This window comes from Lingula anatina, chromosome 2 (assembly GCF_051362555.1).
Source record: "Lingula anatina isolate TDL-2025a chromosome 2, LinAna3.0, whole genome shotgun sequence".
Lineage (NCBI taxonomy): Eukaryota > Metazoa > Brachiopoda > Lingulata > Lingulida > Lingulidae > Lingula > Lingula anatina.
Genome location: NC_141768.1, coordinates 38,583,454 through 38,611,329, shown reverse-complemented (window position 1 = coordinate 38,611,329; position 27,876 = coordinate 38,583,454). Strand labels below are relative to the sequence as shown.

General features: G+C 35.1%; 2 protein-coding genes across 3 annotated transcripts; one reads left to right on the top strand and one right to left on the bottom strand.

Moving 5' to 3' along the window:
* Nucleotides 1-106: 106 nt before the first annotated feature.
* On the top strand, nucleotides 107-19,401 carry LOC106152164 (la-related protein 4). 2 transcript variants are annotated; one of them, XM_013525661.2, is made up of 17 exons: nucleotides 107-315; nucleotides 2,154-2,245; nucleotides 7,538-7,643; nucleotides 9,620-9,739; nucleotides 11,175-11,262; nucleotides 11,427-11,563; nucleotides 12,051-12,154; nucleotides 13,189-13,353; nucleotides 13,559-13,738; nucleotides 13,941-14,015; nucleotides 14,175-14,260; nucleotides 14,581-14,895; nucleotides 15,097-15,157; nucleotides 15,290-15,382; nucleotides 15,670-15,911; nucleotides 16,574-16,697; nucleotides 16,870-19,401. In XM_013525661.2, the coding sequence occupies exons 2-17, from the start codon at nucleotides 2,192-2,194 to the stop codon at nucleotides 17,197-17,199; spliced, it is 2,280 nt and encodes a 759-aa protein (XP_013381115.2). In that variant the 5' UTR covers nucleotides 107-315; nucleotides 2,154-2,191; the 3' UTR covers nucleotides 17,200-19,401. The 2 variants fall into 2 exon arrangements, with proteins under 2 accessions (XP_013381115.2, XP_013381114.2); XM_013525660.2 differs by lacking the exons at nucleotides 107-315; nucleotides 2,154-2,245 and adding an exon at nucleotides 4,794-5,264.
* Nucleotides 19,402-20,520: 1,119 nt separating this feature from the next.
* On the bottom strand, nucleotides 20,521-27,796 carry LOC106152163 (eukaryotic translation initiation factor 1). The gene is made up of 4 exons (XM_013525659.2): nucleotides 27,605-27,796; nucleotides 22,351-22,514; nucleotides 21,967-22,098; nucleotides 20,521-20,944 (listed from the first exon to the last, which is right to left on the bottom strand). Exons 1-4 carry the CDS (start codon nucleotides 27,636-27,638, stop codon nucleotides 20,930-20,932), a joined length of 345 nt encoding a protein of 114 aa, XP_013381113.1. The 5' UTR covers nucleotides 27,639-27,796; the 3' UTR covers nucleotides 20,521-20,929.
* Between the last annotated feature and the right edge of the window lie 80 nt (nucleotides 27,797-27,876).

Here is a 27,876-nt window from a genome sequence, read left to right as displayed (position 1 = left end):
CATTTTCGGTTTCCAATTGTTTTATTCAGGATTTGAATACAGTCTATTACATTAAGTAAAGACATATGTAAATTATTATTTTTTGCTAAGAAAATAACGTATGTGTCCATTTTATAACTTTGTAAAAAATAATTACCGTGATTTGTTTCGTTTTTCGGCGGAAGCCCTTGGTTACTATGCTGGGCAGTAATCTGACCAATGTGATTTCTGCTGTGGATGGTGGTGTATAAGAGAAGGCGGAACCTGTGAAACATAGCGAGTTTTGAGGGGTGGGGGCTCCGAAGACAGCACAGTTCAGGTGTCAGAGAAGAAAAGGTACTAAACTTGATATAGACATTCACTAACCCTTCCCCTCTCGGATTCTCTCTCATGCAACACCACTGTTTTCCTTCAATCCTGACAGGGGGAACATGGTAGCCGCCATTTTGATATCACGTGTATTGCCTAAATTGGGTAAAACAAATGCTGTGTTAACCAAGGTAGCTACAAGCTACAAGAATTTTGTACTGTTACCAAATCTTAAACTTTATAATCTTAGAATTGTCATACCTATCATACTACTTTGTGCGTTGGCGGTGGAAATGGATGGAGGATATCCCTACTAATAATTTCTACTCTGCAAATTGACATCTCGGCATGCACAACTTTATAATTGCAGAAGAAAATGATTCAATTTTGTATAATTTTTGTAAAACATCTATCAATTTTTGAGCATTCCTTTAGTATTTTCCTGTTTTTGGTCAGACAAATGGCACCAGTGAAGATTTACCCGAGTTGATAAAAGCTTGACAAGGAACAAACTTACCGTAGCTGTTGTGGTCCCGCTGTTGTGTAATTTCCCTGTGGCGTTCGTAATATTTGTGACATTCTGTTTAAATATCAACATAATGCATCGAGTTAACCTATAATATTAAGTTGCTTAATATACTCTAAACTTGTAATTAGTCTTATAAACATTTCAGTATCTTACAATGATATCTCAACGTTCATTTTTACAGGCCTTATGGTTGACCCCATATATGTTATGTACATGATACCAGTCAGTCAGTCAGATATATTTCTAAACTTCATAAGGAACATGTGATGGTTTATTTTTCTCATTTGGAGCTTTTTGAAAAGTTGCTATTAACTTGTAGTATACACGTAAATGAAAATGGAAACTATCTAACCATAAAATAGTACACTTAAATTTTTACCCTAACAACTCTTGACAAACTATACATAGGCTAATGAACAACTGCTTTAATTATAGTTGACACTGTATTTCAAGATAAATTACTATTTTATAGTTTGAATAAAACAGTGTATAGTGCTCATATAATGTAGATTCTGAAATGATTGTATACTTGTTATTCTTATGCTTTGCTGTCTTACTACAGAATATATCTAATGCATTTCAACCAGTGAGTGACTACAGTGTATGTTTAAGATATATATTTTGTTAACAATAACATTCATGTAATTAAGGATTTATTATGTCTTCTTTTTGTAATATATCCCACATTCCATTTACTGGTTTTCCAGGACTTGAATCAAAGTGTAATTTGAGGTCTTTTGGTTTTGTACAAACCACAGATCATAATTTTATTTTAATTTTTTAAAACAAGCATTTGTACTGCCTAAGAAAATAAAGTACAATCCAATTACCACCAAAAAAAATTTTATGATTCTTAAAATTCTTATAAACAGCATTTTTTGTGATATCAGCAGCACAGAATAGTGCCTTCCCATTTTCCAGCATAATGAAGTTCGAGAAAAATCATGTGCTGGCTGAAGTAAAGAGGAAGAAAATCTTTATGTTGAACATCTTTAGCATCGTTTACTTGGAAGTATAATTGCCAGTTGTACCAATTGAAACAATTTGACAAGGGCCATTAGTTGCATTTACACTGACCTGACATATTTCAATCTGCCTTAACAAAAAATTTGCCTTTTCTTTTGCTAATATGTATTTGTTAGTGCCTATCCTCTTGTTCTCTTGACTTTGCACACAATTATAAATATATATTCTGTCCTCTTACTCTCTCTTAGGGTATATTGCAGAATTTCTGGTGTAACATTTTTTATGCAATCCTTATTGATTGATCTCCAGACACCAGTCTGTATCCATTCATGTTTATTTATTGGTCACTGTAATATATTTCATATTTTAGGAGCTCCGCTGCATTGTTGGTGGCTGCTTCTATCCTTGATGACATCGGATCAGGGGAGTAGTGGGGGGAGCCTCCAGCTAGAGAGGACACCAGTAAGTATTTAATAAGTTAATTAATTAAATAAGGTATTTATTTTTTTTATTTTCATTTTTATTTATTTGTTTATTTTTTGCCATATCTTAAAAATAGAGTCTGCCAGAAGGAAATTTACTCCACAAGTCTGTCAGGGCTGATATAGTTAAGTTATAAATTTATTATTGTTGGAAAATAATAATGTTCTTTACAGATACTCCTTGAGGCTGCTTGTTTTAGGATTACACTTCAGGGCTCCATTGAATTGAGAAATAATTTTCTTTGAAAAATACTTCATAAGTGTTTGATGCAGATATTGTGAATGATGAAAAGTTATTTAAGTAAGCTTCCAAGGTTATTGAGCTAGAAGCTAAAATTAAAAAGCAGTCTAGCCTATGATTCTATTCTGTACATTAAAAGCACTGCAAATGCTATATAGAAATATAATTTTTAATTATTCCAAAATTATAAATCTGAAATGTTAATAATATTCCCCATTGAAAAGATCAAGTCATAATGGTAAGTGATAGACATCTTTGTACAATTTAAGATAGCATTTTGCCTAAAAGTTTCATGAAAGGTATACTACCCACGTTTGAAACTCTGTCATACTTTCTGTGTCTAAATACCCTCCAAAGCTACTTATCTTTTTCAAGTCGTACCTTAAAGGGATAATAACTCTTCATATGAGATCTATTTTTCACAATAAAAACATTGTAAACAACTCATAGAAATAAAAAATATTCCATTTTACCACAATAACGGCAGTTATAGCTATTATTCTGACATCTGAGCTTGTCATTGGACCATGTGACCTCCATGGATGGCTATACTCTGTTATAATCTCTTAAGAGATTATAACAAACAAACAAAAAAAAACCTTTTAGAAAAAAACAGGGACTAACTTTTGAATGTAGAAATGGATTCATTAACCATATGGGAAAATTGTTGTTTACTCCAGGAAAATTCATTTTTTGGCCAAAGCCAACAGTTATTATCCCTTTAAAAAAGGAAAAAGCCCCTCAGATAAAAGTACCTGGATGTCGATATTTCCTTACTACATGTACAGGAAGACATGGCGGTTTCAATATTATTAGAAACATTTAGAACTAAATTATTTAATTAAAATGGTATAAATCATAGAATATAAGTACAGGAATGGGTTGAGCAATGATTCATGAGTAGGAGAATTTTTATTTATTTTGTTTATTTATATATTTATTTTTAAGAATAGATATATATTTATTGTGATCACTTATGATTATGATTATTATTATCAAGTGAGGAAATATATTGCAAAATTCTGTATAGTGATTACCAAAGGACTAATTTGGCTGGTAGTATTCTTTTGTTCTTTCATCGATATTTTAACATCATTTTACCTCTTTGTCCCCTAAGCAGCATGGCACGTTTCCATGGTGTTAATTTGACACCAGATGGAGCACCTAGTCCTTAACTGCAAGACAGCATTATTGTTTTAAGAATGAAGCCTTCATTCTGAAAGTCAATCTCAGGCTGTTTGTCAAAGCTGTAATGAAAAATAGAAACCTGTGTGTCAACAAATTGATCCAAGGTCTGTTTAGATAAATAGAATCTACTATTCAAATAAAGTGATATGCAACACATTTTTGATAAGTATAAATTATGTGAGCAAAGAGCATTACAGTACATTTCAGATTGCTTTGATTCTAAAGATGCATTGGTGCAAAACAATTGAGTGTAATATTGATGACGTGTCTAGGCAGCTAGTTTATGGCTGTTGTGATTAATATGCCTGTAGTCATTGTGAATAGATAATCCACTTGACATCAAATACTTTTGTTGCATACATTATTTTGGTTAGAAACCTTTTGGTTTATGTTAAGCACCTGTCATATCATTCCATGTAGCAGATGGGATTAGGATATTGCTGCTTTCATTGCTTTGTGAATAACAAAGAGTAAAAATCAAAGAAGGGGAATCAATATTCCTAGTGTGTCAGATGGAGTCATGCTGATAATGCTACCTGATTTGAAAAAAGGAGGGGCTCCCAATTGACGATTGCTGTACACCACAGAGAAGCTTCATTTGCCTTTTCCTTCCTTTTTTCCTTCCTTTCTTGTACATAGGCAGTAAAAAGAGACATTTTTAGACCTCAAAGACATTTAAAAAACCTCAGGCAGCTTTATCTTGCGTTTTTCAGCCCCCTCAATAATCAATTCTTGCAGCATCAGTTCCCACCCACAGCTTCCGATAAGTCTGACCAGTGAAAACTGCATGTCACTTTAGATTCTGATTATCCTTGGAACGACTTGTTTGATTTTCTTTGTGAACTACTTAATGTGCTGCAGTTATTAATTTTCAGTAGGATGGTAAATTATGCTGGATTCTAGCTCTTGTCATGAGACTTTCTGATGGCTCAGGAAATAGGCCTTATCAGGTTGCGTCAGCAGTTGAGAATAATCACCTGAATGGTGTCTGATGTATAGGAATAGAAACCAGAAAAGTCAGCATTTTCCCATTAATCTTATTTCAGCGTGGAGACAAATTTAGTGAAAAACATAAAAATTTAGAACTGATTGCTGTCTCTGAGAGTATTAATACATCAGTTATTTTATGAAAATGAACCATTAACCACAGTGGAAGTGTAATTGGACAGGTCCATTATCGTGGATACCTCCCAAGAGGCTAGTGTCGTCATGTCATTTTTCCTACTGTTCCAACCGTAAGGAAGCACGCAGACAGTAGAACTTACTGTACAGATAGACCGTTAGATAGCAGTGAGGCATTAGCACTGTGAATTAAAGTCTGTGTTTATTACATTCTAAGCAGTAGCTGATATGCAACGCATGCTCTGGATTATAGGGCACATCCAAGTAGTGCTACAATTGAGAACAATATGGTACCGATGACCTAGGTACAAACGCTCAATCTGTCACAGCTGGCCTGTTGAATCTTGGTTTTAGGGCAGTTTCAAGTGCCTCCATGCATCCTGGGGATGTCTATTTCTTCTCTGCTAATTGTTACGTGTTGTGTGTGCGACAGGGAAATGGAGGAAAGGTAAGGGCAGTGTAACATATGGTCAGAGAGATAGCTGCAATATGGGATTACAGGGTTTCACTGCTATTGCCGCTGCAAACTAGGCAGTGGAAAGTGTCTATTACAAATATAATTTGAATCTTATGTTGTATTAAATCTAGAAAATTGATATTTGTATCATTCATGTAATATTGGTTATATGTCTCGGGTGCTTCTTGAAACTAAACATATTTGTGGTGATGTTATTAACAAGCTGCCATCCATGTAAAGACAGGAGTCTATAATATGCTTTGATATAAAATTTTGCACAATATGTTGCCCACTGTTGATAACTTGACATGTTTATGAAAACGCTTTCAGTATGCTGCTGTATGGGATTCAAACTTATCATGGTCAGCCTGTTGTCATTAATTATGCTTACGTAATGGGGGAAATATTCTGTGACGAAGGCTAACATGATTGACTTGTGGCTTCTATCCAATGTGTGCGTAATTTCCTGTGAAAATGAGTATTTAAATCTTTTTTTTTAAGTATGAGGTTTCAATATCTTGTGGGATTTTAGAACTGGCCATTTTTCTTATCATTAACAGTTACATAAAAGTAATTTTGTTAATGTGTAGGCAAGTTACTCATGTGAAAGAGGTTTTATCACCCAATAAAGGAATGCCAAAACTGTCACATGAAGTGTGATAAAGAACAAATGTAAGGATGGTTATATTTTATGCAGTATTTTAAAGTTTGGTCTCTTAGAACACATTCAGAACAGCGGACTAACAGATCCACTGAACAAATATGGCGACTCACTAAAAAGCTTGCCGCTTAATTCCCGTTTAGACACTGAATAGATAACCCTTGCTATGACTTTCAAGTGGGTTGGCCATATTTGATCGCAGATCTGTGAGGGGCCATTCAGAATAGATGATCCCAGGACTAACTGATCTGCCGACTAAATATTGCTGACCCCAGTTCAAAAGCGATACCACTAATTTCATGATAGTTTCCCTGCCTCCACACGTGCCATTGCTGCAGGGGCCTAGTAATTTAACCTAGGAGGCGAGATTTAATCCGTTTAATGGCCCGCGTGGAGGTGGAAAGACCATCACGAATCGGCAGCATCGCTTTTGAAGTGCGATCTGCCATATTTGGTTGGCGGTTAGTTAGTACTTGGATCATCTATTCTGAATGACCCTTTCATTCACTGTTTTGAATGCACTCTGAGTCTTACTGGTAAAGATGGCCATGAATTCAACATATTATCTAACCCCCTTTTCCCCTTCTTATAATGACTTCAATAGCTTCCGCACAGAGTATAATAGCCTTTATTATCTTTATAGTCAAATTATATGTTAATTTAATTGAGCCTTATGTTCTCCTGTATTGGTCTAATGCTTTCATCCTGACATTTTCCAAATGTAAATGTTTTTGTTGCTGATGTTTGATGATGCTGATATTATCAAAACAGGGGGAAAAGTATCAGGATATGCTGTATTCCACAGTGTAGTCTGGTCTGAAATAAAACCAAAAATAATAGACTTGATATTTATATCCTTATCTAATGTAAGGTATCTAATTCATTGAAGCAACTGATGTATTAATTAGATTGGTATGATTCAACTTCTTCAGCATTTAAAATGCTACATATCTTCACTTAATTATAATTGTTTTATTAATGCAAGATTTTTGATAAATTAAGAGGAAAGAAGCTCATACCAGTGTTTGTGCCTGGAGCAGTTTCTAAAAAAACAAGACTCCATGCATATATTGATAACCACTATCTTAATTAAGCATCAGAAGACATATGCTGAAAAAGACTTCTTCTTTTTCATTGAATATGTTAATATGAATGTGATTTGTATGACTGATTTTAACTATGTTACCATATTTAAATATATGTATATCAAAATGTCATTTGCCTAACTTCAACTCATATCAGTATCCATATCTATGTTGTCTAGCTTGGATGATTTGTCAAAATAGTCATGTGTATAATGAAAAACTCAATTTTTCAACTATTACTAATTACCTAAATTCTTCCAGAAGTTTTCTTTTTTGATTGCCAAACTAGTCTGTTAAACATAGCCTCTGAAATATTGGCGTAATCCAAGTTCAATCTTTATGTTCTACCAAAAAAAAAATTGGAGCTACCCAGAGAGGACTTGGTTCCTTTTGGTGTTAATAAGTGACAATACTTGAAGGACATACTTAAGTTGAACCATGTTTTGTGTATAAGCATTGCACTAATTGTTGAAAATGGTACTTGTCATCATTACTGCTATGCATTGTCTCCTCTTCAGGTGACCCCAAAGGCCCCTGGTTTGAATCCAAATGCCACAGTCTTTCACAGCCACAGCCCCAGTGGGGACCAAGCCTGGGAGCTAGATGAAGCAACCACTCCGGAAGGTAAAAAAACTGTCACACCCTAGCATAATTTGTGTGGAATGGTCACAATATTGGAGAAGTAAGCAAAGTGAAAAAAAAAAAAGAAGAAAAAAAGAAAAAAAACTGTTGTATAAGCATTTGAATCCTAATCAACAAAAACTTTAGTGTTTCCAAATAGTTCTTTGTCAGTTGTTATTCTGAGCATTAAATTATAATATTTTAGTCCTCTTACAGGCTGGAAAAGTGGTTTGTACTATCACCCACTTGGGAACTGCATATTTAGATGTCACCCTTTTGAGATTTTTTGCAATATCCATAACTGCCATGACTTGCTAAAGCAACTTTTTTAAATTTAAATTTACTTTTTTAAAAATTGACAAAAATTGACAAAGAGTTGCAAAGTTGTTTTTTTTTTTTTTCTGCTGTTGAATATCTTGCTGAATGAGATATGATGACAGTGGTTTGTGGGTTTTAACTTGTTAACTATTGAAGATATTGTCACATTTTAAATGGTTTTTATCAAGCAAAGAAACACATAATCATACCCTAAAATGCAGATGAAATTGCCAATTCATAAGTTTTATCCATGGGTGTAACACCTTTACTGAATTATTACCTTGGAGAGGAATTTGGACTTCACAATGGTTTTAATCCATTTTGACATCTGCCCTTAGGAGTGAGAAAATGAAGAAGACAAATGACATTTGTACACCGAAAATGATATTATCAGACATCAGTAGGACTGCATTTTATATCTTGTAGGAAAATTAAGACTGCTTAAAACTATTGTGTACTTTGACACAAGCTGTTTAAGTATTAGTATTATAATACTCTTAGCTTTCAAAATTACTTGGGATGCTGATAACCAAATTTGAACTTATAAATTAAAATTTGCCTCTAAATTAAAAAATTAAAAGCAATGCAAGAATGTTTGACCCCATTCATCTGTATTTTTATTATTATTTTTTTTTAAAGCAGATTTGGTTTATCAGTGTTAAGATTGTTTTTAATGAGTAGACTAATAATCAATGCAAATACACCACTGACAGCAAACCCATATTTGATGAATTATTGATTTTTGGTCTAACATAATTTTTCCCACCCATATTGTAGTTGCTGCTGCAATGTAATACTAAAGCAAAATATAAAACTTAGCCATGGCTAATGGATATTCTAGATGTGTGACACACAATATACTTCATTGGAGTAATTCAGATAGATCATGATAAACCTTCTCTCAAGGTCACCTACATCAAGTTCAAGGATGAATCTGAAGTAATATAACACTTCTCTAAATCCAAGCTAATGACTACCTGGCATACAGATTTGATTAACCTGGTTGATAACATAAACCAACATCATAATTATAATGCTTCTTTCACATAGACTGGCTATGTGATTCACTATACCAGTAACTGCCATTTTTGATGAGAAGAATTGTTTTAAATTTAAAAAAAATTGTGAAATTTGCACAAAAAGTACAGGAATCGGTGGTGTTTATGTTTTGCTGTAAGTTGTAAATTTTTCTCAAGTTAAAAAAATGCTCCAATGTGCATTATCGATGTATTCATTCAATAGTAATATTCTTAAAGTCTCTTTAAATTTTTTATTTTTTAAAAAGTTTTCATTTACCATGTGCATCATTGTTTCTAGCCACCCTAATATTCCACTAATTTGGGATCACATTTGCCCATTGATTTTCACAATTTACAGTCCATGTCTGCTGTTCAATGTGAGGCATTGAAAGCCAGATTAGTGTAATCGACAACATTGAACAGCCACATGTTCTAAATATATTCACTGGGATGGAGTGTTCAGCAGTGTCCAGTGCTCATTGACCTTGGGGAAGCAATTTGCCCAAATGAAGGGTATTTATATACCTAGCTGAGATCGGTCAGTTATATATTACCTGGGCAGTTAAGAAACATCTTGTGTATTCAATCCCCTCTGTATGATCTCTATCAGTTGTAACCAGTCTAGAAAATATTTTCTTGCAGGACAAGTAAATGGGGACCTTGGTGGTGATGTGGTGAATTATCCTCCAACTCCAGAGTCCCCCGCAGACCAGGAGAAGGAGGATTGCCCACTGGAAAATGGGGTGACTTCTGATACTGCAGGTAAGCTACACGTTTTATGCTTATTACCACTGCCCAAGAGTTTGTTTTTGCCTTTGTTATTTTGTTGGTTGACAGTCAAACTAAAAAAAATCTGGACAGATTTTGTTAAAATTTTCAGGGTGTGTCGGAAATAGACTTAGAATAGGTATAGATGGTGATCCATTAATACTAATTGATTACTAATAATGAGCATTGAGGTGCCATGCAGAGGTCTGCACTCTGAGTGGTTTACTAATTGTGAGGCTGACATAGTGAGTGTTCAGTCTCTCTTTAATTCAGTTTCACTGTTTGCAACTGAAGAAGGAAAAAAGTAGCCTTTGGCCGTATATTTAAATATTTAGACACATTCAGGTTCAGTTGGACAAATACTAACTTTTCAGTCAGAGCGATTTGTTTTTATTTTGATTATGCATTTTGAAATAGTATAAATCTCAAGTAAGGTCAATCTTTTGTGACCCTACCCACTTCCCATGATTTGCTTATGAGATGATACCCTAGCTGACAGATTGCCTGCTTATTTTGGGTAGTTTTTTTCATGTCTAAAAAACACAAATATTCTTTTATCAAATTTATTTAATATGAATGCTCTGGAATAGCCCACCTTATGTAATAAAGGCACTATTTGCTTGTTCTTTTTCCCCAACACACAAATTTGGTTTCTCATAGGTAATTCAAAGGCATACTAAAACCATAACATAAGATATTATTTTAAAAATACATTTTGTCCCTCTAGTTGGTTTTTAAGCAACTTCTCAAATAAAGTATAATTTTGCTTTATTCTTAATTTTGCATCTTTTAATATGGAATTTTATAATACTTGCATATGAAAACATGCTTACTTGCTCTTGAGATTGATGTACCTTAGTATTAGTATAATAAAAGAACTGCAGGTATTGATGGATCACCACTTGTAGTTAATCTCTGCATGAGCCACTGACGGCAGCTTACAAGAGTACTGTAGAGAGAAGGTTTTCTCCCTTGTTTTCAATTCAGTATCTGTAATCATTTAGAAATCCAGGATGCGTAAGAAAGTTACCATGGTAGTGACACTTGAGGTTTACGCCACCATTATTTTATTTGGAATGCTAGAGACAGTGATGTCTCTATCTTCATATCTTAATGTCTTGTTAATTGTCGAATTTATAATGAAACTGGTCAGTATGCACACTTGCTAGCAGTGTATATTAAGTACATTAAGAAGTAGGTGGAATTAGGTGTCTTTCCCTTTTCCTGATATTTCCCTTACAAAATTTCGAAGGTGTATTAGGGAATCAATACAGTGTTTATGTAGAACTTAGAAACAATAAGTCAAGTTATTAATACTGAATAGTTTGATTTTGTGAAAAGTTTAGGGACTTTTTACTTGATTTGCTTTGTTTGGAAATCCTTCTGGTTTCATTGCTGTCATAATGGTGTTGTTTTTTTTTTTCCACAGATGAAACTGCAAGTTCGACCGATGATGGAAAAGAAGAAACTGGGCTACGTGTTATGTTAAAGCATCAGCTAGAATATTACTTTTCAGAGTAAGTAACCATCTCTACATTCTGAAATATATATGCTATTAACATAATCATGTATTTCTATTGCCATAGATAACAGGGTAAAAATGTAAGTGTGATATAAGATAGCAAGCAAAGAAAAATGATTTTGAGATCATTATATATAAGTTTTTACGGATGTTTTTCAGTGAGAATCTTGCTGTTGACAGTTATTTAATATCTCAAATGGATGGAGACCAGTATGTACCCATTGTAACTATAGCTAATTTCAATCAAGTCAAGAAACTGACAAGTGATCTGGAACTGATTGTGGAGGTTCTTAGAGGTAAGTAAATGAAGATTGTTGTGTAAATTAAAGATTTTTTTTTTCTAGATTTTGAAAAATGTTCATTGTCCTCTTGGGACAATGCTTAATGAAGACCACATAAATGGTTCTTTTTTGGTCTTTCTGTATATGGCAATCTACAGTAACATCTAAAAAGCTCTATCGGTCCTTATTAAAGTTGAAGAGAACAAAATAGGAACAAGTTTTTTCGGGGAATTAAGGCCTCCGGCCCATATTTCCAATACATGTGTATATCAATATTTATATATTAGTGCTATTATCCATGGTATGTTAAAAAAAGTGAAATTGAAAAAAAAAGTTCTCTATTCTCACAATAGTTGAAGAGATAAATTTGTTTGAAAGTGAGACATTTTCTTGGAGTTCAGTAGATAGCATGCCCCATGCAGTTTTGCTAATTTATTTTTCTTTTTTGCTTTGTGTGTCATAATATTATTTGATTGAAATATAACAATATCTTTCCTGTCAGAGTCCTCTCATGTCCAGGTGGATGAAAAAGGTGAAAAGGTTCGTCCTATTCATAAAAGATGTATAGTTATACTGCGAGAGATACCAGCTTCCACACCTTTGAAAGTAAGTACTTCAAATTATAAGATTATACTGTGACCATTGTTTTGCAATGGAAAGAATTTTTTTCTTTGAGTAATTTTCATCTTATTATGTAGTAGAAGGAAATTCTTGTGAGAGTTTTTGAAAAAATGAACCAGGAATATTAATCTGTCATCACTATATTTGAAAATACATGGGAATTTTTTTCTCTTGAGTAATTTCTTCCTTTGTTATTTAAAAGAAAAATGTGAAGGAAGTTCCTGGAACTTGAAGATTATGTCTGAAAGGGAGGAATTTCAGTATCAAGTATTGGAATGATGTGTTTTCCTTCTTTATTGACAATAAATATTTATTCCTGAATGTATCGTGGGGAGGGGCAGGGTTGTAAACTGTTCGTTCACAACAACGAAGAATATTTTATTATGTCATGACTATTCAGAACTGTTTGGGTTGCATTTCACTTATGCATTTGTCAGGAAACGTCTTTCTGGGTTTGTTGTCATTTTTCAGATTTTTTAAGATGAAACTGAAACATTTGGAATGTATAGAATAATACAAATTATTGTGAATAATTGCTTCAAAATCCCCGAAGATCATCAAGTCTGAATTAAGTGCTTAAATTCTCTTATATATATATATATATATATATGATTATTTGTGTATGAACAGCAGTGAAAAGTTGATAGAAGTAGAAATCTTGTCATTTATTCCTGTTGTGTGTCTTATTGATTACATCACTCTTGAAACATATTTCCTGTTGCAGCCGCTTATTGATTAGCATGTATCATTTCAGAAATGTTCAGTCCTCTGATTCCAGTTAAGTTTATTCTGAGGAAATTATTTCTCTCTGATGATTTAACTTTTAAATTACCACAAGTGAATGGTTAGGTACATTAAAGTAATTATATTTTAAAGCATAATCATATTTTAAAGCATGTCTTAGTTTTTTTTGTTTTTTTTGCCAGTGACATGTTTTTAGGAATGTTTTAGTATGTGAAGGGTCAAATACCTAGACTGGACATTATTAGAAACTTTCATGCATATTCTTTGTCTTTTAGGATGTAAAGGATCTGTTCTCAGGACAAAACTGCCCACTGTTTGTGAGCTGCGAGTTTGCACATGGGGACTGCTGGTATGTCACCTTCAACTCAGATGAAGATGCACAAAGAGCATACCAGTATTTAAGGGAGGAAGTGAAGACTTTTCTTGGGAAGCCAATTATGGTATGTGAATCTCAGAATATCTATTACTATTTTGACTCTGCTACATAAGTAAAGCCATATTTAGGAATAAAAACTTACAGATTTAACTATTGTTTGCTTTAATTTCCTATAAACATTGAAATTATTCTGACATTGATACATCATAATGGAGCCTATTTAGATTGAGGCTATATGGGTTGGAACATTTTTATCACACTATTTCTAGGCAAGAATCAAGGCAAAACCTATCATTCGTGGAACATTTGTCCCAAAAAATGGGATCAAGTCAGCAGGGTTTGAGAGCGGCACCCAAGCGTTCCCACAGCAACCCTCACGATTTGCACAGCCCCAGTTCACCCCTTTGCCTCCCATGCCAGTGCAGTATGTTAATACTGCTGGACCACAGGTCAGCTCTGAGAGTGGAGCAGCTAAATTTTGTTTATTCAACATGTATTGTAATTGCATGATATCTTCCAGTAATTTAAAAGTTTTGCATAGAGGCTGTGCTGAAGGGCAAGTTATCCTACGTTTTTAGTAAAGTTTTTGATTGGTTACAAGTCTTTCCCACTACATGCTATATAATCATTCCTTTGTTTCAATTTTTTCAGTCTTTCCCATTTTACCCTCCAAACACTGTGATGGCTTGGTCACCCACAAGCCCACCATTTTTTGATCCAGGAATGGTGAGTGAGATTCTGAGATTGTAAGATTCTATGTTGTATCAGTGTAATTTCCAGTTAGTAGCAATGGTAGCAATTGCAATAAGTATGCTCACTTTTTTCTCTCTTTCATTTCATTGTAAATTCTAAGAAATTTATGCTAATTCTGTTTGTGTTTTCAAGGTATTTGCAGCCAATGGATATCAGCCTCAAGGGTTTAAGCTCAGCAACAGTACAGGAAGATCAGGTTTCCAGAGTCCAAGAAATAGGTAAGCTTTTGGAATTGTAACACTACAAAATATTCCAATGCTTTTACCCGTTTTGCATTTGATACCTTGTACAAAGGGAAAATGGAGAGCAAACACTGATTATAATGGGCTTTTAATGTCTTACTTGACAACTGGGGGTGTAAATCTAAACTTCAAACCTTGTAGTATCATAGACATATTTCCCTTTGAAAACCTTTTAGCAGATATGCTTCAATTTTTGTCATGGTAGGTGTTGTTTGAAGTAAAATGTTAAATATGTACATTGACTGAAGATACGCCCATGATGAAAATGAATATTTGAAATCACTTTTTCAATCTAGGGCCCAAGTGAAGCAACATGGTCGTACACAGAGCAACCCAGAGAGGATGTCAGAGGCCAAACCAAATTTTGAGACACATCGCCACAGCTCTGTTAGCAGTTCTCTTCATGGTGGCAACAACCCTACGTCAAATGTGGATCCTTCCCAATCTAGTCACATGTCCAGTCATCGCCACAGCTCTCTGTCTTCCTCCACCTCTTCTTCGTACCCAGTCCATGCCACGTCTCACTCGTCCACGGCCTCGGACAATGGTCAGGTGCTGGGGCCAAGACATATGGAGGTGACCGTAAAAGACCAGACAACACAGCCCCCAAGGTGAACTTTTGGAAGTCATTTGTCTTACTTATATATATTTAAAAAGCATCACTTGATTTGTCTACATTCTCTAGAAATGATTTGATTATTGGAATAATTAAGATGATGTAAGGTTAGATGATGTAAGGTTATATATATATATAAAGAATTAATGTTGGAGATTTGTTTGCATTATTAATAGCAATAGAATTTTGCTTATAGGCGAAGTAGAATAAATGAATTTCGTAACAGAAGACGGAAGGAAGATGGTGCTAGAAATCTGGTAAGTAAATATGTAGAAATACGTACAGATGGTTTTTCTTCAATGTGAAGATTGGAATGAAAAACAGTTATTTTAAAGATACATAAAGCTAGGAAAGAAAGTTATTTTTCTGCTTAACAAAATCTCTTACAGAATTCCAATCCATATACTGCCAAAGAGTACAGACTTGAACCAGAGGAATTTGAACTAGAGGCTACTTCATTCCCACCTTTGCCAGGGTCAACAGTGAGTGTTCATTACTTGGCATTTGTGTAGTACAGAAAATATTGCCTTCAAGCAGCTTTAAAAGCAGAATTTTCTGTGACACTGTTAGTTGCTTCCAAGTTTGTTTAAGAGGTTTTATAAAGGTAATAATTACATGGACGTATTGAACTTCAAAAGAATTAGATGTTTTTGTCATAGAAAACTGAAATAATAATGGATAGTGCCATTCACTTTCGTAAAACATTGAAAAAAGGATTTTAAAAGAAATAGGAATAGATCACCATGTTTTGTTACAATTTGCCTTTCAGAATAATGCTTCAGTTGGTGAAGTATTTGAGAGTAAATTATCTGATGTGGTCAAAGGAGTTGCCAAGCCTTCCATTCGTGATCAAAAACCTTCAAATGGTGCTAACACAAATGGCAGTGTTACCACTAGCACACCAGCAGTAGCAAATCATCCCACAACTTCAGCTCAGTCAGAAAACAAAGGTTCTGCCACCATGACAAATGGCACCGACTCCTTGCCTACACCACCTTCTTCACCACAAAAGTAAGTTCATAAGGACCTTTAGCATTAACAAGCTGTACTTAATGCAAAGTGGAGATATTGTCTTGTACCTAGTACATCCCCTGTGACAGAGATTTAGACAAGTATTTGCAGACAAATTTGGTTCTAATTGTGGACAATTCCTGGATGTTTTGTTACGAGTCAAGTTGGGTCAACTTGATTAATTTTCACCCATCTCAGCATGATTTCTTATTTACCTTGGGGAGTTTTCCCATTGGCGCAGGGTGTGCTTCAATTACGGTAGTGGTGGTGGACAGCTAAGACTTCTCTGTCCATTGGGAGCTAATTATCATATTAGGGATACAGAGACGAGATGGTCTTCGGGACTGTTCACAAGGAATAATTGTACCCACTAGTGCGCACTAATTCCTCAGGGAGCAGAATACAGAAAAACCGGTTATTATGCAAGTTCATTGGAAACGAGGAGGCATGTTAAACTGATTGCATTTAGCGGGAGTCCCAGTGGAGTTAGAAAGCACTAGCTAGTATGGTAGATTCATTGTGAACACTCTTAGACGTGTTGACCCATTTTGTTAGAAAATGACACTAGAGGAAGATTTTGAAGATACATATTCCTGACTGAACAGCAGCAATAATTTATCAAAATAAAATTTGACACTTGGTGAAATGATTGTTTCTTACAGGGTTAGCAAATCTGCAGTTGCAGCAAATACTGTAGAGAAAATTCACAGTCAGCCAGAGGTGAATGGTGTAATAGAAACGAAAGAAGATAACAAGGAAAATTCCAGTCACCCAACGCAATCCCAGGTTTGTGTGATCATAAATGAATAATCAGTTGATAGAAATGTACTTCTTTTTAGCTTGTGAAGTTGTAAAATGGATTACTCTGAGCAGATAAAAGCTAAACTCCGAACATTTAATGACACTGTTAAAAGTACTATAAAATTAACATCCGTTGTTTTACTTTTCTTTATAATAGGAGCCAGCGAAGTTAAGCTGGGCCCAAATGGCCCAAAGAGCCAAAGAACGTGCTGAACGCGAGGCCACAGAGGTCAAGAAACTGCTGACAGTTGAGGCTGAGCAGGAAATTGGAGACCAGGTTAAACCCGGTACACTAAAGGAAAATGCACAGACAAGTAAAACACCTGGTACTAGTAAAGGTTTGGCTCGCAGTGACAGTGAATCCAAGGATTTTAGACCACAGACAGGTCGCAGAGCAAAGGATAATCGTGAATGGAAAGACAGGGACAGAGACAAGGAGAGGGATAGAAGGAAAGAGCAAGAAACAGTTAAATTGTCTGCAAAGTGATCGTGTTAAGAAGTTGGATTGTAAGTGGAAAGTCATGGCAGAAAAGGCTCCAGAACAAAGGAATGTAGGGCATGATACAGTGTATGCCTACCATGACATATTGGCAGATAGCTTCCACTGCTTTTGTCTTCTGTCTACTGTATATTGCATGTTTTGAGGATGGTTTTGAAGATGGGGAGGTGATGTCATTGTGCTTCACTAAGGGAATGTTTTGGCTTAAGGTAAATGTTCCAAGTGCATTTTCTTAATTGCTGTGCTGTGAGCAATATTGCTTTGCCCGAGTACTTCATACATTATAGAAATGCCTTCGGAGCAGTGTAGAAAGCCTATGTGACTTGCATGTATAATCATTTGAGCTTTGGTTATGAGGTAAACACTTAACATATGAACAACAGTACAAATCATCCCTATATTTGCAAGACATTTTGTGCAATTTTATTTCATATTATTATTGGATAATTATTCAGGGTTAATCATTCTTTGTTTGGTGGAAGTTGCCCACTTGATTGCTAATAGTTGGGTGAATGTTCTTGAATTGAATTACAGTTTGCGTAGGGCTTAGCTCAACTTTGTTGTATTATGAATTGTAATTTGTTAGTAGGGACAGCTGTTTCACCAGTATCTATTGGATAAAAAAACATTCGCCACCTTCATATAGCATTTAAAGAATCATACTGTCTCATGTTGCCATTCTCATTTTTACCATTAACCTCATGTGATTGTGTGTATAAATGTCTATGTCATCTAATTGGTTGTTGCTTACTAAGATGACTGTTCCAGAAAAAAAGGTAAAAAAAGTTAAAACTGTATGATATTTTTGACACTTGAAATGTATTATTATTATTATTGTGAATTTATTATCATATTATAAATATAATTAAATTGATTGTATTTAATATACCAATGATTTGTTGATGTTTGGTCAAATTAGTAGGTTAAGCTACTATTTAAGCACTGAGTGATGTTCAATGAACTTGATATGGATAGAAAATTGACAGTGAATTGATATCTGCTGTTCTACTGTCAGATGCAGGATATTTCTAAACTAAAGGATTTGAGTGATAAAGGTTTGAAATTCATGTGAATGGTGTACCATACTGTATGAAGGGGTAGCAAAGCACTGTTGTGGCTTACTGTGTGTTGGAGTACAGTTTTCATGGAGTTGTACATCTAAATACTGGATAGAAAATGGAAAAATAGTTCAAAGGTGGTGCTGTTACTTGCCAACACATTGCATTGTTCTGCACAGTAGCACTGAGAATTTATGATGGCATCAGAGTATTTAATGACCTGTGTGATATTTGGTACAGTTTGGATTGTGTTGATATAAAAGATTGAGTTATTATTCAAAGCAATGTCATGGAACTAATACTCTTGGATATAAGGTGTATGCTTAAAGCTCAAGTAATTATTTCCCCCTTCTTTTCTTATTTCAGTTTTATTGTGCTTTACACTAAGTAGGTGTTGCTTTGTAGCTTCCAATATATTTTTTTTCTTTTTAAGGCCAAGGCAATTTGCTTTTGCCATTGTTATTTAACTAGTTCAAATATGTATATATATACTTTTGATTGAAAAGAGCTATATTACTTGGATGTATTGCATGTTACAGATCCCCTGATAGGTCAAACTGGCTTGCTTACATTCTAAGATAACCAAAGGTTGTGCACCAATGTACGATAACCTAATTGTTCACTGCTACAATATTTATGGAAGATCAGTTTGTGGTCATCTCTAATGGTGTTTAAGATTGATATAGGGGTCTAATGTAGCCAAATATACAGTCAGCTTAGTAAAATATTTGGCCTCCTTTACAGCAGCATTTCCCATGTCAAGCACCAAGTATAGAACTTATTACAGCATGTTAGAGGTAGTGATACTGACATTGACTTAGCAAACCTCTGAGCTTCCATTGACTGGGATTTTCTCATGTACTGTCTGTATGGCATAACTTGGATTTTAAAAAACAGAAAGATAATATCAACTTCTGGGTTCTTCACATATTTTGTTTGAAAATGATCACCAATGCATGATGAATAGGCTAACCAGTGGGGGAAAAAAACCTGAATATATCTCCTGAAAAATGTGAACCAAACTTTTACTGTGATAGGTCCAGCAGTATCTCTGCTCTTTTGTAACAAAAATATATGGTTATTCAGTTCATGTTGCAGCATTTAAGGTCTAAATAAAATATTGGGTAAATTATATATAGATATATACATGATGCATCTTTGATAAAACCCTGTCAATGTGTACTTAAGCATTGACATGTGACAATCTGAACATAACCAGCTTTTTCATTTGCTCCTATTTTTGTCTCTGCGGCACATACAAAAATGTTATAATATAATAGTTTGGGAGTTCTTAATTTTGTGACTTTAGAGAACAAGGCTTTGAAAATATGCAAGGTCATTTTATCATACTACATCCATATTATAACTTGCATGACAGTGAAAGTCTAATATGGTGGTACAATGAATGTTATCAACTTTCAGCATATTCTTGGCAAAGTTTGGTGAAAAACTTGTAGCATTTTTCTCTACAACTTAATTCAGTTACTTGCCAAGATACAATAGAAATAGATGTCACATATCAGTAACATAACATTTCAAAAACATATGGCCTTTTATGGGTTCTAGATATTCAACCAAGTCTATGCAGTATCAAGAAAAAAAAAACTTTCTCATTGCCACTTAGTTCCATATTTTCCAGAGACTTATTTCCTGCAACTACCAAGAAATTCTGCAATTAACTTTTGGTGCTTTGATATGCTTTTGACATTAGTCAAGTTCAAAACGTGCCCTACGTGAGAATCACAGGCAACCTTTACATTATTGTGCATGTTGTAAACAGTTGAATTGTAACATGCTGGTTTTGGTTAATTTATTTGATGATCTTGGAGAATAAAAGAAAAAAAAAAACTAACTTTCGTTTTTGAATCGATGAGTGTAAACCACTTCTGTTGAATGCACATGCTATACAGTATTGTGTTCTTACCCTACGTATGATCAGCACAATTTTGTTAGTTGTCCCCATTGGAAGCTTGAAGTTTAAAATCAGTTTGCAAAGAACAAGTCTGGACAAATGAAATTTATGTAGGAAAACTAGTTTACATGGATGGGGAGTGGATGCTGGTGTTGGAGACAAAAAGTTGAAATCCTGGTACCATTTAGCAACAGCAATATGCATGCTTTGCTTTGTCACAGGAAAATGAGAATTTCCAACTGTTTTTAAGGGAGTGGTTGGAGTAGTAGACAGTTGTACAAAATACTTTAACCCTTCACATCACTATAACCGTCAAAAGTAACAGGGAAACATCAACACTTTTTAAAATGGTTCATAATAATTTTATTGTCAGTTTCTCAAAAATCAAAATACAAACATTTCTTATACAAAAAGATTACATGATACACTAGAATTACCTATTTAGAAAAAATACCAAGGGAGTTTTTCAATTATTTCCGAGCAGTTTAAAAATAAAAGCAATTGATAGCATTTTACACTATAACCTGAAAGTACTGTACTGCAGATAAATACTGGAGGTATTAAATCAAAAGAATATCAAAGGACAACACAATAGAGATCCACAGAGTGCAAATACATTGTTGTTTTCAGTTTATAAAAGCTGCACTACATGCAGACAATGTCAGTTTGTGTGTAAAGCTATGGTTGTCAAATTTCTCCTCCTTCAAATGTATGGTTATAAATTCTGTAGCTCAGTATCTAAAGTTCTTTAAAATCCGTGAACCTGCAAATAAATAATAATAAAAAATATTAATAAGTTACCAAGAAAACATACATCCCTCTAAACTTTCAATTAAAAAATTGAATGCTTTAAAGCAACTGTTTTCCATAATAGTCTTTGACTTTAAAAGCATTATAGGAGTGATAACAACTGCCCATTTACATTATCTTTTGGAGTAGCTTTATTACCTCTGCCAAGTAGGTTATGTTTTCACCCCTGTTTGTCGGTCTTTCTGTCTGTCTGTCATCAACATAACTCGCAAAGTTATGGACCGATTTTGATGAAATTTTCAGAAACTGTCAGGAGTGGGCCAAGGAACAGATGATTAGTTTTTGGTGGTGATCCGGATCAATAATCAAAAAACTAAGCTATGGACCGATTTTGATGAAATTTTCAGGAACTGTCAGAAGTGGGCCAAGGAATTGATTATTAGTTTTTGGTGGTGATCCGGATCAATAATCAATCAATAAACAAAAATATCGAAAATTTAGGGGTGAAACGGCATTGGATGGAGACTTTGCTGCCTTGGCGGAGGTCTGCGCTCTCTGAGTGCTTTTCTAGTTTTTATTAAGATCATGTTAGTAGGCTCTTTATATTCTAAATTCTTTATGTTCTGATCTTTAAATGCCCACTGTATCTAATTTGGAAACATGTAAAGGGATAATAACTCTTCGTATGAGGTCTATATTTCACAATAAAAACATTGTGAATAACTCATAGATATATTCTGTTTTACGACAAAAACAGCAGTTATAGCTATTATTCTGATATCTGAGCTAGTCTTCAAACCATGTGACCTCCATTGATGGCTATACTCTGTTAAAATCTCTTAGGAGATTTTAACAAAAAACCAAACTTTTTAGAAAAAAAAAAACAGGGACCAACTTTGAATGTAAAAATGGATTCATTAATCATTGGTAAGCATGGGAAAATTGTTGTTTACTCTGGGAAAAGTCATTTTTTGGCCAAAACAAAGAGTTATTATCCTTTAAATAAAGAAAATATTTACAATTGTATTTCTATACCTTGATCTGGTCTTCCTTAGCCAATCCCATGGACTTTAGGAAGTCCCGGACATGGTTTCTCTGGTCTCCCTGCATTTGAATCACTTCACCATACTCTGGGTGATCCACTACAGTACCATTGCAAGCAAATTCCTAAAACAAAAAAAAAGACTTACACATACCATCTCAGGAATTTGGCAGAAGGAAAAAAACCAGTGATGATACTCTTAAACTAAATTTAGATAAGGGCTTTATTTTAATGCCAAAAGCCTTATCTTTCAAAATTTTCTGGTGATACTGGGCTTTTTTTGGGGGGGCAGTAAAAATAAATAAAACACTGGGAAAAGTATCTGAAAATAAGAAAATAAAACTTGAAAAGAAAATATTTTTTAAACTGAGTAATACCTTTTTGCAAGCTTTCACTATTTTCTTCAAATCGTACACTGTAGACAGTCCTTGCACAGTTGTCAATGTTTTTCTTCCGTTCCGCTGCTGTATACGTATGTGTATCAGACTTTCTTGACCAGTAATCCCAAGGCCTTCATCCTTTGATGCATCACCAAAAGGATCTACAAGGGAGAACATCAGTTTAGAAAAGTATTTTTTTATAAACCCAGTCTGCAATGTTAACATTAGTCCTACTCCAAATGTCAGCAAAGTGAAGCTGGGCCAGTAAAATTGTGTAAATTTATTTACCAAATTATGTTTCTGTTTTTGGCCAATATAATAGGTTTACTCATTCAATCCTGGAGGACCAAGTCATTTCTTATGCATACCAACCATATGTCACTAAGTACTTTTACATCAACAAAATGTTTATAAAATTAATGTTAAACTAGAGGATCAGAGAGGCGATACCGCCTCCAGATATTGTACCACCAGCTGGAGTAAGCGCATTCGTATGGACCCCCCCCCCCTCCTAAAAGGGACACCATCACCAGTCTGGTGTTTGACAAGCTCTATAAGATGCAATCAACAAGAGTTCTCAAAATATGCAAAAAATATAACTAAAAATGATACAATCAAGCAGATTTTCAAATTGACTTGCATTTTCCTACCCTTGCTCACTACTGTATTCTCTAGACAAAAGGCCTATTGGTTTTCCTTGAAATGTGTTGTCAATGGTGCATATATGCTGACAAAAGAGAAAACCTAGGGGAAACAATGGGCACATCTCTGCTAGATTTAAAGATATGAGAGGCAAGAAAATATGCAAAGCTCAGTTCATGGTGAAAAAGTAGGTCAAAGGTCAATTTCAATATCATAGTATATGAATTTCTATTCAAGTTCAATAGCAACCATGGACATTTCTTTGCCAATTTTGCAGATTTAAAGGCCAGAAAACATGCAAAAAGCAGTTCATCATAAAAAGTAGGTCAAAGGTCAATTTCAAGGTCACAGATTGCTAGTGTATTACTTCCTATTCAAGTTCAATAGTAACTATGGACCTATCTGTCAGTTTTGAAGATAAAGGTGAACGAAAATTTGCTAAGTTCAGTTCATAGTAAAAGGAAGGTCAAAGGTCAATTTAAAGGTCACAGTAAATTGCCAGTTCATGACTTCCTATTTAAGTTCAATAGTAACTATGGACCTATCTCTGCCAGTTTTGGAGATTAAAGGGAACAAAAATTGGCAAAGTTCAATTCATGGTGAAAAGTAGGTCAAAGGTCAATTTTAAGGTCACTGATTAATTGCCAGTATGTGACTTCCTATTCAAGTTTAATAGTGACTATGGACCTATCTCTGCCAGTTTTGGAGATTAAAGGGAACAAAAATTGGCAAAGTTCAATTCATGGTGAAAAGTAGGTCAAAGGTCAATTTTAAGGTCACTGTTAAATTGCCAGTATGTGACCTCCTATTCAAGTTCAATAGTAACTATTGACCTATCTCTGCCAGTTTTGGAGATAAAAGGGAACAAAAATTTGCAAAGTTCAGTTCATGGTGAAAAGTAGGTCAAAGGTCAATTTCAAGCTCACATCTAGATTGCAAGTAAATGACTTCCTATTCAACTTAAATAATAACTATTGACCTATCTCTGCCAGTTTTGGAGATATAAGGGACTAAATGTTACAATTCTGAGTTACAAAAATGTGCCACCACAAAGTACTTTTTAATACAGCATAACACGAAAATCGTATGAAATACAAAAAAACGGAGACCACTCTCAGTGTTGGGCTTTACATGCTCTACAAAATGCAAAAAAGAACGGGTCGCTAGCATTAACGGTTCCCGAATTAGAGACAGTTTTCATTTTCGGTATTTTATGGCCGCTACTCCTGTGAAAATGCACCGATTGACCCCAAATTCACAGAGATGAAAGATGACCCAAAGGGTAACACTTTCCAATATAATTATTGGTTAAGTCTGTGTAGTGTCTGAATAACAGTGCAAATAATATTTTTTTTCGTAAAAAATTTCATTTTTTTGAAAATTTTGGCCCGTTTGACCTTGAAATAAAGGTCAAAGGTCAAATCCAAGGGCATATTTGAAATCTACACATATGACTTTTGGAAAGCCGTCTGTAGAAAATTTTCCCATAATTCCTTCCGTAGGGTAGATAATTGGCATTGAATTTTCAAAAATTTTGACAAGGGTGCATTTCAAGGAGCGTCACGCCCAGGTCAATGTACCGACTGAGACAAAAAAACCTGGGGGTTCAAGTTGAGGTTATATGTGACCTAAATCCAAGAGATGGGGACAGGGGTCCTTGCGGTCTAGGAGGAGAAGCGGTAACGGTGACTTGTATCCGGCGCCAGTACGCGGAGCCGGCGGAGCTTACGGAGCCGGCGGAGCCGGCGGAGCCAACGGAGCCGACGGAGCCGGCGGAGCCGGACGAGACGGGTCGGGACTAAAACCATGAGTACCGCCAGCGTACACGCTGGTGGTACTAATTAATCAATACTACTGATTGAAGTTTTGTGGGTCACAAAATGAGAATCATACTCATGAAAGTGCCCCCCCCCCCCCCCCCCGAGTTGCTCAATAACTATAATTATACTGCTGAATACAGTGGAAGGCCATTGCCGCAGAGGCCTAGCAATTAAACCTCAGAACTGAGATTTAATTCATTAAATGGCGCATGTGAAGGCTGGGAGACCATCGGGAATTGGTGGCATCGCTTTTGAAGTGTGGTCGGCCATATTTAGTCGGTGGATCAGTTAGTACTCAGATCATCTATTCTGAATGGTCCCAAACAAAAATGTAACTCCTGGCTTTAATCACATACTACTACCCCATCTTCATTAAATTTAGAGTCTAATACCCCATTCACACTACAGTTGCGAAAATGTGCATTTCTATAATTCGAATTTTTTCGTGAGGAATTTGATTCGTTATTGCATTCACATACGTGAAGCGAAACCGAATCCTGCGTTGAAAATTTCAGGTTTAACTTCCTGTTTTGAACGCTCGCGCATGCGCCACACAGGAAAACTCAAAATACCAACAAAAATTTGTGATGGCAAATGCAACTCAAAAGACATTCCAGCATTCTTGGGAAGTATAAGATGGCACATTAAGTTTATGTTTCCTCATGTTGTTGTGAGTGGTGACTTCCAAATATGTTTGGTGCAATCACTAAAGTAATAAACAAGCGTTCATAAATACCCGCACTTATCTGCACACATGCGCAGTAAGATCTGTACAGGTGTCGATTCCAGTAAGTTATTCAAATCACTGAAGAAAATCCAGCTCGCTAGCAGGATTTTGAAAATCCGCTTAACAATAATCTCACACATTCAGACTACTACAGTTATTCGAATCAGGGCCCAATTCGCTATTTATTCGAATAAATGACTGTAGTGTGAACGGGGTATAAGTGCTTGAAGCTAAAAAAAAAAAACTCTATGAAGAGGAAGAAAAGACAGGTGGGGTGAAAAGGATCAAAAGGGCGGATGGGTGGTAGATTGAGAAGAAATGTTTACAATTGTTGCACATATACAGTGATCATTTTACCTTTAAATATTACGAGTTCAACAGGACGCACATGATATTGAACAATGGGTCCCTGCCGATTGTGATGGGTCCCTGTCATTTTGAACAATAAAGGTTACCACAAAACTAACAATTTGTTACTTTTATTTTTTCAAGTTTCTTTATTTAAGCGATATGACAGTGACGAGTTTACTTCAGTTCATATAGACCTATCCGCGGATCTTTCACCATCCCATGACGTTTATTTGCCGATGTACATGCATCACAATACATGAAATCTGTCCCATCCTCATTTTTTATACCTTAACCAAGCATAGAGCTTTGTCCAGTGTTGTTTGTAGGAACGGATTTTCCTTTTTGACTCCGTTTTTGCCTCCGACAAACATATATTCATCCGCGTCAATCTCACTCTCAGCCTCAACGGCAGTCACAGCGATTACTGTCTCAGAAGTTTTCTCTAACTCGGCTTGACTCTGTCTCACCTTAAATACATTCTATATTGTCTGTTGGCTACTGTCTATTAATTATTGCTTTTTTCGGAGGCATGGTCGGATGGTCGCTGAGCAGACGAACACGCTGCGGAAAATCTATTTTAGTCGAAAATAGGTCAAGTGTAGAGTGGAGTGTGCAAAGCAGACGAACAGTTTTGCCATTACTAACGATTGATATTATTGGCTATTTGATGCGTAAACAGCCAATCAGCTGGCATTTAACACTTACAGTCTAACCGGAAGCTATTGTAACATTCAATACAACAATGGGAAAATGAACATGATTAACCTACTTTAATGACTAGTATTTTATGCGGTTCAGCGATGCATATGGACAGGTTATTTACGAATCTCACACAATTTAAAATCTTTGCCTCCATGGGGACGCATATGCTATAAAACGCTGCGTCTACGGTAAAAAATGTGCGTCAGGGACCCGGGACGCAGAGGTAAAATGATCACTGCATATACATTCTGCAGACTGAAACCTTAATCCAGTTTTTTTCTGTATCTGTATCTGTCCATATACGTCTAAAGAGACCAATACTGGTATGAAATAGACGGGTAGAAGAGAGCGCATGGGAAACTTAGTCAAATAGTAGTCCTGATCTAAAGCTTTCAACAGTTTCAGCGTTTACTTGTTGATCACTGAGTCCATTCCAATCGGAAACTGTTCTGACGAAGAAAGAGTTTTTTCTGACAAGTGTTTTACAACGTTGTAAGTGAAAGCAGCGACTGTTATTAGTAATATTCACAATGTTTTCAGAATCAAAGTCAGTGAAAGATTGAGCCCTTATGCGACGTTTTTAAGTTGCCACAGCCAGAAACTACATATTTGAAAACGTACTTATTTGAGAAAATCTGTTATTTGGTAAGAGGCATTTGAAAAGAAAACGTGACTTTTATTATTCTAATTGTATTTTATTTTTAAAACCCACTATTATAAACACCAAAGCCCTTAATCTCGTGACAAAACTCCACCACATTACGCTCAACAGCCAAGTTATTATTTAGGGGATATTTTCCCTCATCATCGATATTACAACCAAAACTCAAAACAGGTTCGACAACAATAAACGGGGGCGTATGCTAAAAATAAAAGCCAACATGCAATATTTACAAAAATAATATATATCTATTTGGCATATGATTATGAGGGCCTGTAACTTCGCAGTAAATAAACAAGGTCGTGAACTGGATATATATATGTATAATCTAGAGGCAAAATTACTTACCGAAGGGTTTTAAATTCTGAATATCCTCGGACATGCGATAGCTGGGAAATTCCTTTTCTACCTGAATTTCTTGATACCTTCAGAGATGGCTCAGTTAAGCCGATGTTTTCTGATTTTGATTGCGCCTAAGACAAAGAATGATTCACTACAGCGGGAACTATGCTGACGTCACTTCCGTAAACTATATATTTTTTTCAGAGTAATGTTTAAATCTTTAGTAGATACTTTTCATTCTGTTTGAATTCCTTTCCAAATGTCCCAAAATGTTTTAC